Source organism: Ambystoma mexicanum, chromosome 12 (genome assembly GCF_040938575.1).
Source record: "Ambystoma mexicanum isolate Mex_15411 chromosome 12, UKY_AmexF1_1, whole genome shotgun sequence".
Taxonomy (NCBI): Eukaryota; Metazoa; Chordata; class Amphibia; order Caudata; family Ambystomatidae; genus Ambystoma; species Ambystoma mexicanum.
Window position 1 is genome coordinate 1,230,876,437 of NC_090936.1, and position 11,345 is coordinate 1,230,887,781.

The window sequence follows — 11,345 nt, forward strand, 5'->3', positions numbered from 1 at the left end:
TTTCTTTTGATGTGCATTACTATGAGCCTGACTGCTCTGCCACTCTACCAAGTTCTCTGAGTAGTACAGACTGATACTAAGGGCCTGATTCACAGAAGCGTTTTAAAATGTTGCAATCCCATTGAAAAACACTCTGTGAATCAGGCCCTAAGAGTTGGGGCATCTACAAACCACTGGGATAGCTTACTAACGTCTTGCCTCCAAGTGGCACTCAGGAAAACTCCCCTAACAGCAGAGACTTGCACTTACCTGTAGAACACGAGTGGTGCTTGCAAGAATATAGTCTACAAAACGTCTTTGTAGAATAGGGCCATCCAGACATGGACTTGTTCGCAAACTCTCGAGTTCGGCCAATGTCCAGATTACGCCTCCAAGTACACTCAGAAACCGTCCAAAGAGAGTGGTCTCTGGATAGCATTGTTCCGGGAGATTTGCCTATGTGTTCCTCTGATTCCCCTACTCAACAGGATAGTTCACAAGATGCACCAGGAACAAGTCACGTTGATCCTGGTGGCACCGATGTAGGCTCGACAGCAATGGTTCTCATTGCATGAGAATGTCAGTCCCCACACCCAGGAAACTGTCTTGCCCATACATCATGCTGTCACAAGACAAAGAAAAAAGACTACACTCGTGCATCCAAACACTCCGCTTTGCATCTCCAACTACCTGAAAGATGTATGGACATTCTTAGAGAAGCCCGAAAGCCTAACATCAGACATTGGTACTCCAATAAATGGAAACATTTTGTCATCTGGTGCAATACTAGGAACATCCACCAGGTCCACCTTACGGCCCTCTGTGTACACCACATTTCAGAGCAAGGGTTCCTGGTGGAAAATTCCAGTAATTAAAGCATTTATGGAAGGGGTAAAAAGACCTCACCATCCTATTTCTAACCCAACTCCCGAATGGGACTTGAATGTCGTCCTTAAAAGACTAATGGGACCTCCTTTTGAGCCAATGTATCGGGGTAGTCTTAACGCTCTCCCCTATAAGACTGCCTTCCTAGTGGCTATTACCTCTATCAGGAGAGTTGAACTGCAGGTTCACTCCTTTCAGGAGCCATTTGTAACCATTCATAAGGACAAAGTGGTACTACGCGCACGCCCACGCTTTGCACCCAAATTCCTGGGACGGAAGGCTCATGGTCCTTAAAAGGGAATGTTCTTGGACGCCAACCAAACTGTATCCCCGACTTGATAATGCGGAGCCTCTCTTCGGTGTCGGCCTGCACGTTTTTTCTGTTCTTTGGCTCTGGTCAGGTTATCGGCCTCTTCTTTAATGGTTTGAGTGATAGTCTTGTGAAAGGTTGTAACTGCTGGCATTTCCAATTCGTTAAGTGAATCAAAAGTAGACGTTCTAGGATGCCGACCATGCATGGTGTAGAATGGGGTCTGTCCTGTGCTAGTGTGGATGGAATTATTGTAGGCGAATTCGGTCAACCAGAGGATGTTTTTCCAGGATTCCTCAGTTTGTTGTAACATACACCTCAGGTATTGCTCCAAGGTCTGGTTGGTTCGTTGGGTTTGGCCATCGGTTTGGGGATGATGACTCGTGGATAACCGGAGTGCTGGGACGAATTGTGTTCTGAGATCAATACTGACGGGAAACCGTGTAACTTGACGATTTGCTCCAAAAACACAGTGGCAAGGGCGGAGGCAGTGGGAAGTACCTTCAATGGAATAAAATGGGCCATCTTCGAAAATAAGTCTACAATGACCAGGATCGTGTTAAAGCTGTTGAAGGGAGGAAGATCGGTGATAAAGTCCATCGACAGCGTATACCATGGTGCTGGTGGTACAGTCAAGGGACGTAGTAACCCTGCCAACTTAACTTCTGAGATTTGTGTTGCATGCAGACACCATAGGTTGCAATGAATTGGGCAATGTCTTTTCTCCAGGTTGGCCACCAATAGGCCTTTTGGATTTTAGCTCGAGTCTTGGCAATCCCTGGGTGTCCTTCCACTAATGATTCATGGTAGTTTGCGATTATCTGGTCTTGCAATTTCTTGTCCTGAATATATAGTCTCCCTTGAAAATGGGGTAGATCATTTTCGATGGTGTATCGGTCTCCTCTGGCTAGCCATTCCTGCTGTGCTGTTTGGTTCATCCGAGATCGGTTTTCAAGTCATCCAAACAGGCGGTTGCAGCGATTTGGTTTTGGATCCACTCTTCGGGAATGACCACAGGCTTGGATGTGGTAAAAACGTATTTGTCCTCACCCATGCGTAACAGAGCATCAGCTTTACCATTGCACACTCCTGGTCTGTAAGTAATGACAAAATAGTATTCTGCGAAGAAGAGAGTCCAGCGAAGCTGGCGTGAGGATTGGGCCCCGGCAGTTTTCAAGTATTGTAGATTACGGTGATCTGTGATAACCGTTAGTGTGTCTCGCTCCGAGAAGATAGTGTCTACATGTTTTGAAGGCTCCTTTGATCGCTAGCAGTTCCTGGTCAGTGATTGCATAGTTCAATTCATGCGCAGAAAACATACAGGACCAAAATGCTATGGGATGTAATTGCCCCGTGTCCGGGTCCTTTGCTATAATACTGCTCCCATGGCTACATTGGAGGTGTCTGTTTCGACCAGATAAGGCAGGTCCGGTCGAGGGTGTTGAAGAACTGGTGCTGGGGTGAAAGCAAGTTTCAGCTCCTAGAAGGCGTTTTCTGCTTCAGGGGACCAGGAGCATTTCTTATTTTTTTCTCAGTAAGGAGGTAATTGGATGAACTATTTGTGTAAATCTTGGAATAAACCGACAATAAAAATTAGCAAATCCGAGTACACTCTGTACTCCTTTTGTGGATGTTGGTGATGGTCATTGAAGGAAAGCATCCACCTTGCCTGTGTCCATGTGACCTACTCGTGGTGTGAGCATGAAGCCCAAAAAAAACTTCTGTAACATGGAAGAAACACTTCTCTAATTTGGCAAACAGACGATGCTGTCAAAGCTTTTCCAAGACTGCTCTTACATGGCCGACATGATCCTCCTTGGACGTTAAGTAAATAAGGATGTCTATGTAGACGAGTGCGCAAACGATTAAGTACATCCTTCATAAAGAATTGGAATGCCGCCGGGGCGTTACATAATCCAAAAGGCATGACCTGATAGTCAAAGCCCATATTTGGTTCGGAATGCCGTCTTCCACGCGACTCCCTTTTTAACTCTTAAGGTGATGGGCACCTCGTAGGTCCAGTTTTGTGTAAATTTGAGCATTCTTCGCCTGATCTAGAAGCTCAGGGATAGTGGCAAGGGGTATCTGTTCTTTACCGTGATTTGGTTCAGTGCTCTATAATCTATACAAGTTCTTAAGTCGCCCTCTTTCTTTGGTACGAAAAAGAGGGCCGAGGAGGCAGGGGACTTAGATGGGCGAATAAAGCTGTTAGCTAGGCACTGATCCAAGTAAGATTTCAGATGCTGGTTTTCTTACTCCGTTAGAGCGTAAATTCGACTGCAGGGAATTTGTGTAGTGGAGCTTATGGTCCTTGTCCTGTGGCCATGACAGTAGCCTCGTATCCTACTTTCTCATGTGACATTTTTTGTTCCCCTCACTACTTTTACTACCATTGTGCTTTTCTACCGCAGACTGAAACCTCAGCTGCAGTACAGCCACCCATGGGTGTCCGTTTTGTCAAAATGGCCCCAGTTTTCTTTTTTCGCCATTATCTGTGATGTCTTTCCTGGCTTTTACTCTGTGTGTTGAGACAGATTTGAGCCCTGTGTGTGCTTTGCCTTTGGCAGGCTTCATCCTTTAAGCCTGCCCCTGGCTCCAGTGTGTCTGAAAGGACAGGATGTGAGGGAGGGTCCCGAAAATCCTGACCTTTGTCTCTAGGAGTGCCTGAACGAAACCAGTCCTGATTGGTTGGCTGTCCTGAAAGGATAGTGTTTGGATGAATTCTCAATTCTGTGCTATATTCCCCTCGGCCTTAGAGACCCCCAGCTCTTTTGCTGGACTTTAGAACTTTGTTTTTTTTCTCCCGTAGTGAGTGAGACCGTTTTCTCATGCTCTCATGTATTTTTATCTGATTTGGACTCTGTTTTTCTTTTGGTTTTTGGAGTCTGTTAAACTCCATAGGCATCACTTTGTATTGTGACACACAGCACCTCCAGTGCAGTGTCACAGAGAATTCCTTTGGATTTCTCTTAAGGTTTAAATACCTTCTCTTGAATAAACTGTTTCCAAGAGTAGTCAATTGAAATTCACTTTACTTGCCTTTTTCCCTTTGTAGACACAGCACAAACCGTCTTATGTAGAATTCTGGGGGGTTGCTTAGTAGCCCCTGTGTCTACTTTCTCCTGTAACATTGTTATGTTACCCTGACTACAGTTAATGGGGAGGACAGCCACCCTGCGGTGTGAGTGACAGCTGCGCTGTGAATGTATGGTAGCGAATTGCATAGAAGGCGAGGTCTTTTGCAAGGAAGGCATAGTCGACCAATGGACGAAGGAACCAAAGAAAACTTGGAAGAGAAGTTTCCTGCACCTCCTGGACGGTTGGTTTGCCCAGGGAAGCCCTGCTGCAGTGCTGAAGCTCCAATTTCAACATCGACTAGTGAAGCCTGGAAAGGACGACTTCTCCCCTTGGGTTGGTGGGACCAATCGACCCCAAGACAAACTCGACTGGAACCCCTCTATCTGCTGGCTGTACTACCCTTGCTCCTGCAGGAAGCGAGTGCCAGGGGACAGGAACACCAAACTAGAGTGCATCATTTTTAAGCAGACCCGAGCTCCAGGAAGATATTCCAGACTCCCTCGAAGCAGGACTAGCCAAGGCTGCGCCACCTCAACAGAGTGCTGGACCCCAGAAGCAAGGAAAGTCCACAGGGTGTCCGAGAATCATGGTGGTGCTATTTGCGAGAAGCTGAAACCGCGAAGTGCCGCTGATCCGAAATGTACCCATTGCTGCCGCTGACCTTCAAACTGTAGTGCAGGAGTCCCCAGATGTCCTCTCTCTTGTCCACCACAACTGTGGCCCAGCAACAGAAGCCAGCTGGAACTATTTCTTCAGACTTAAGGTACTGTGAACTGAGGGGTACTTATCTCTTGTGCGTGTAGCTTGCTTGCTCTCAGTTGAGACTTGCATTGACTGCCCTTTGTTGCTTGCATCTCTGCTCCTTCACAAGCCTCACAGCTTGTGGCCCAACAATGATTTCTTTTTACAACAAAACTCTCTTTGACATTGTGCAAGACTTTTGACTATCTTCAAGAAGTGCCCCAACTCCCCTAGACTTTGCTCAATTAACATTGGCTGTCCTGGCTCCCGGAAGACTATTCTTACCCTCTGACTGTGTATAACTATCCCTCAAGTCATACATACCTTTTTGTATAGCTGGGAAAGGGTTAATCCATATTGCATTGGGGGATCCTAAAGTGCTTACCTGTTTGAGAAACTTGTTAACCATTGTTTCCTTTCCTAACCTTTTTCTTTTTGCCACAACTTCAATGTCCACAGTGTCCTAGAAATTGATGTCACCTGAGGGTGTAGGAAGTGTCTTTGTGCCATCCCAAAAAGTATCTACTTACTTAACTGAACTGAATGAGGGTATTGTTGAAGTATATTTACGTGTTACATATTGCTCCCTTCTAAAGAAAGCTTATTTTAAAACTGACTGTTATATGAATAAATAATTAATCAGGAAACCTTGAGTATAAGTGTTATTTGAATACCGGTCAATGTGAATCTGTTACAACCCTACAGCTCACATTGACCCCTCTTGAGATAAGCATGGCTGCTCAGTCACTCTACCAACTTTTGTAGTAAAGGCCTATACCAAAGGTTGTGTTACCTATTGCCAAGAGGGCCAGGCTGGTGTGGTCTCCCACAGGGTTGCTACATACAATCTTGCCTTAAAAAACCAAATATTAAGAGTTTATTAACTATGGCCTGTCCACACAGTCTGTCAGGTGGGTGGTCTTTTGAATTATAGCCTATCGGAAGGTAAGCAAAACTGTCCGAGCACAGGATCCAGCACCTACAGCTGCACTTCTCAGAAAATCTCCCTATGGCCGAGATCTGCAAAGCAGCAATATGGACATCCACTCACATGTTTGCTAGGAAGTACCATCTAAACTATTTTTGGAAGAATGTTTTCCTATCTTTCCCTCCTTCCCCCAGGGACAAGGATAAGCTTGCTAGACTATTTAGCAGTTTATGAATATTAATGAAGATACTCATGAAGGTGAAAACAGGGGGACATGTTCAAGTTGCAATCTTCAAGCCAGGCATAGTCCCTTGCCACCTTTATATCTACACGCAGAAAGCACACCATTTATTTCTCGATGACTGTCTATTTAGTCTAGCCAACAGCTAGTGAAAAGTTTACATTTTGAGGTTGGATTACAAGTAACTTTCTTTATTTAATTAAAATGTAAACTGGATTTGTGATTTTTCAGAAAGAAAGCTAAAATGCTGCTAAATATAATTTCATTTAGTGCTCTCCATAATGAATGTATGCAATGTTCATTTTCTTTTCATAGATTTCTGGTGTTCAACAAATTCAGTTCTCCTGATTTGAAGAAATGTTCTGTTTCTGCAAACATTCAGAAAAGCATTGTGGAACAGAGACTGCGATTTGCGATCAATTTGAGGAGATTGTTTTTTGGACATTGAAAGTTGTAATGTAGCTTTAAGAGGCTCGACTTATTGAAGAATTAATTCCATCTTGGAAAAATCTGTTTTGCATTGATTTTAAAAATTGGATTTTAATATTAGTTCAATGAATTTATTTTTTTTGTACAAGAGTTGCTGACTCGGACTCCTGTATGCATTGTAAATTGTGAATTTATTACTGTCTGAGATTTGGAGACAGTTTCTTATTTTCATATTCGATCATGTATCTTTTTGTAATTGAAATAAAGCAGATAATTTGTGACGCTTTCCCTTTTAATATAAAATAAAAACAGGGACTGCATTTCTTGTTTGAATGCAAGTTCCCTTTGTTATAACAATGGGACTAGTTTAGCAAATGGAATGTCTGTCTAGCATGGGGAATTTGTTCATAGTTTTAGTTGTTTGCATATTTATTTAAAAAACTACAATTTTTCAAGTTTGTTTTCGTAACACTCATAACAATTATTGTATATTACAAGTAAGCTTCAAGGATGCATATTTTCACATGTGCTATAGTCAACCTAAACGGCTCACTGTGGTCTTTAGTAGCACCCAAGTCTACTTGGTGAGTTTACACCATTGAACTTGGAAAAAACAGACTAATGTGCAGACCTTTCAAGAGCTCATTTTTTTTCCAATTGTACATAGATTTAATAATTTTGTGAACATTGGCTAAAAGTTGGTACAGTTCAAATGGAGATTGTTTTTGAAAGTAATTTCTTTTGTATGTGAATAATTACACCCTCGTCTTTTGATGTTTAAGAGCATTTTATAGTCGAGAAGGAAATTGACTCGACGTTCTGGTTAAATGTTGCCCAGTTCTAAACTGGGATTGTTGAGATGTATTTATGCACTGTGCTCCGCTTTGACCAGCAATGATGTCATTGGAAGATGTGGACTCTGTGTCTGCAATAAACTTTATCTATATCATGGTGTTGTGTGTAACTTGATAACTAAGCTCTTCATTGTGAGGATTTTCAGTTTTGATTTGCGGATACACCAACTGTGGCAAACCTGCAATAAAATATTTCACTGCCGAGTTTCAAAGCAAACATTTTTAAACTGAAGGCAATGTGTATCATTTTTCCTTGTGTACATGTCCTTACTGTACAACAATAGTACCTTTTTAAAAAAAAAAAAATGAACCTGTTTCACACAAATGAATCAATAGCAAATTATAATCTGTATTGAAATAAGATTTAAATCCCTGAAATGTAAACATTTACTTATGGGTAGATGGAAACTGGATTATAGTCAGAGGACCAGCTGATGAAACACATTGGAGTCTTTCCTTTCCCTAATCATTTTGTGTAATTCAGATGGACCTTCCTTAGCGGGAGCGTGCCTTTACTAGTCCTCTTTGGGGTGCCTGTTCTATCGCTTCGGCATTTCTCACTCTGACCATAAACCAACTTCGTCACAGAGACTCTTTAACACCCTCCCTGATTCTCCTGCAAATACTGTTCCATCCCAGCAGCCACTGAACCGCCGCAACATCCTATATGCCTTTCGCCCTGCTGAAAAGTTAAGCCCGGCTTCTAGGCACTTTGAACTCCATTTTCTTAAATGGCATAGAAGTAATCAATCCACTGTGACTGTTACTACGCGTTAGAACTGGTCTCTCGAATTAAACTGATGTTCGTGTGCTTCGCAAGATCTGCTTCTAAAGGTTCAAATTGGTAAGCAAAAGGGAGCCACTTGTTAGTATTACTTGATCCTGCGATACAGGTCCTTCAATTCATCTCATAGTCTTAGCTGCCTGATTCAGTTTATCCCCTTTTGTGCATGCAAATTAATGTCTGTCCAAGTTGGCACTTTGTTATGGCATGAATCATCATTGTTGCTTGTGTCCCAATTGGGAAGCTGAGATTTGTTTTCTGAGACTGGGCTCTATCCAATGGAATTGTACCCTTGCTCTCTGGTTTCTCCATCATTGGGCAGTTTGTGAGGTTGCTGTTGATACTTTTAATTCAAATAAGAATTGCATCAAACTTTGTTGCTGTACTATTCTACGCAGAATGGACTGATCTGCAAGTGGTTTTTCTGCCATGTTAAGGCACAGTAACCTAAAACATGATTGTAGGCCCTCTCGGGAGCACTATACCACGGAACTGGTTATTTGGTCTTGTTCATTCTCAGATGGTCTCATTGTGATGCTAGAAATAGGGACAAGGCCTCCATGTCCTTGTCCTGTACTGCCTTATGCTAGTTCTGTGTTTTCTGCACAGGAGTCCAGTGGGACCCCTGGCAGTGCAGCACTTCCTCTTTTTGGTCATGGTGAACAGAGAACCTTGGGATGCCCTTATGGCACCCATGGGTGCGGGGAAAACACTGTACCGCTAGTGTATGTTTTGGGGCACCTGTGTGTTACCCACAGAGCAGGGTATTGGCTGGTGGCAGCTACATGCTGAATGTGACAGGTGCTCCGAGTATCTTCCACATTGGGATACCCATGCCCCTGCCATAGGAACCAGTGGATTCCTGCTAGAAGGCAAGATGGCCCCTGGGTTTCTATTGCCCGTTACCATGTTTTCCCAAAGTCCTGGGAAGCCCTGACTCTGTCCCTTCCCCTGATTGGTGGTTGGGTGGAAGAACCATATATGGTATTGTGGGGCCAGACCAGACTTGCTGGAGCCTTCCCAGTGACTGTATGTGGTGGGTACACACTTTGGGTGGGACCTGTTATGGGTGTCTGATTAATGTATGTGTGACACAATAAATGAGACGGCCCTGCTTGAAACTAACATGGCAGCAGTGTGGCGTTCTGAAAGGCTGGGTACCTGCCTCAATCCACATTCCTGTGTCTGGGTGGAAGTGAAGGGCCTGAATGCACATGAGCCTGATTGCCTGCCTGAATGCCGTTCTGTGTGATTGGCTGACTGAGCCTGGCTCAGCCAGAGTGAATGAGGGACAGATGTGTATATCTGGGGACCTCTCACTTACCATTTGTCAGAAGCTGAAGTCGGAACTTGAAGCTCATCCTTGAAGCCCAGCTGGAAGAATTGCTGCTGCATTTCCTTCGACGAAATCTAAAAGATGCTGAGTCTATGGAGGACTGATCCGAGAGAGGACCTGGCTAGGTGACCTCTCCCTGAGCTACGAGGGACCATCGTAATTGAGGCACCCTGGAAGCCAGTCCCGAAAGGCTGTCGACTGAAGGAGTCCACCGAGAATACTGAAGGAAAGCGCCTGGACATAAAGGCCATCGAAGTCCATTGCCATCGACCGGGATTCAGAAGAATTCCGTGACCGCTGGAATTGTCGCCCAGAAGTGGGGATACCTTGATGCTGTGCTGCTCGATGACCGATGCCGCAAAGCTCCACCTTGCCTAAGAACATTTGAACGAGGGCTCCCTTGCCATGACCGTCAACTATTTTATCCCGCCGGAGAAAGTTGAGGTCGCCAGCTACAGAGGAAAGTCCGTCGGTGGGTTTCCCGCCACCTGAAGCTGACAGATGTCCCGAGGACACTGACGGGTGGAAGATCCGAGGGACAGCCCGTGGTCGAATCCCGATCGCTGAAGCTATCCCGAGGTACATACTGCAGCTGTAGCACCGACAGGCCAGAGGACCGCTGAAGCAACTCTCGATGCCCGCTGGGCCCACATCCATCACAGAGCCTCCTTTACAGCACCAAACATTTTGAATCGAGGTGGACCGCACGCCTCATCTTCCCAGGACTTCCTCAAATGATCGTCGAAGAGCTCTGAGATGATCGAAGCTGCTGTCTCGACGCCAGTGTTTCACTTTTCTTCAAGGATCTCAACACCCTGTGGCTCCTGCTTTAAAGGGAGTCCACCCTCGAGGGATCTGTCGACGAACCGTCGAAGCAACTTTTCTATCTCAGGTACATTGGGGTAGTTGATCTTTTTGACCAGGAAGCAAGACTCATTTAACATAAATGGACAGGGCTTGTTAATACCTTTTTATTACCTGCCTTCCTTCCTATGATCTATGCTGTTACACCTTGCTGCATGATTTGTATGCCATTATAACTGTCAGCAGTTGATGCATTTGAAAGGAATCTAAAGCAAGTGTGATACCACATAGACCTTGTATATCTGGAGCTTGTGGATCTGCTTAGCTCTCATGCTCTGCATAGTACGACATTTAGTGAAGTCACTGGGTATACAATATTTAACTCAAACGGACATCGACAGGGCGTGTTAGTAATACTATCCCTAGTGTGATGTGTACTTACCCATGGCTGTTATCCCTAGTGTGATATGTTCTTTACCCATGGTCCTTCACGCGTCGAGGTCCCTCAGATTGTTTTTTTCCGCATCGAAGTTGGTTGCAAATGCAGAGTTCTCTTTTAGGCTGATGACTTTCATTAACTAAAGTTGTACTTGTAGACTTTCTTCCTTTCCTTTGTTGTTCGACTCGCTGCATGACTGCTACAACCACTCGACTCCTGACGAATCCAACATCGACTGTTCGATCGACGACCAGATGCAGCCTTTATGGGCCTCTTCGGGCTTCAGCCCATTCCAGTAGGGAGAGGGCAGAGGTTCTTTATACTGACCTCTTTTAGAGAATATTTATTCCATCATCTGCTTTCTTCTATTTTAACCCATCTGCCCTTTTAAATATAATGGACAAGACCCCATTTAAATTTTGCCCCTCGTGCCACCGTAAATTCCTGTGGAAGGAGGACACACACCAAGTGTTCAATCACTGTCTCCCGAGGGATCACGCCGAAAAGCATTGTAAATCCGGTCTGCTTTTCCGGCCG

The 11,345-nt window shown here is 44.5% G+C and overlaps 1 protein-coding gene across 4 annotated transcripts in view; it reads left to right on the plus strand.

Moving 5' to 3' along the window:
• Window positions 1-7,537, plus strand: part of NFYB (nuclear transcription factor Y subunit beta) — a 139,351-nt gene extending 131,814 nt beyond the window's left edge. For all 4 annotated transcript variants that reach the window (XM_069629913.1, XM_069629910.1, XM_069629911.1 and 1 more), the window contains one exon: window positions 6,478-7,537. In XM_069629913.1, coding sequence (XP_069486014.1) covers window positions 6,478-6,510 — 33 coding nt within the window. In that variant the 3' untranslated portion in view covers window positions 6,511-7,537. The remainder of the gene's footprint in view (window positions 1-6,477) is intronic.
• The last annotated feature ends 3,808 nt before the right edge of the window (window positions 7,538-11,345 follow it).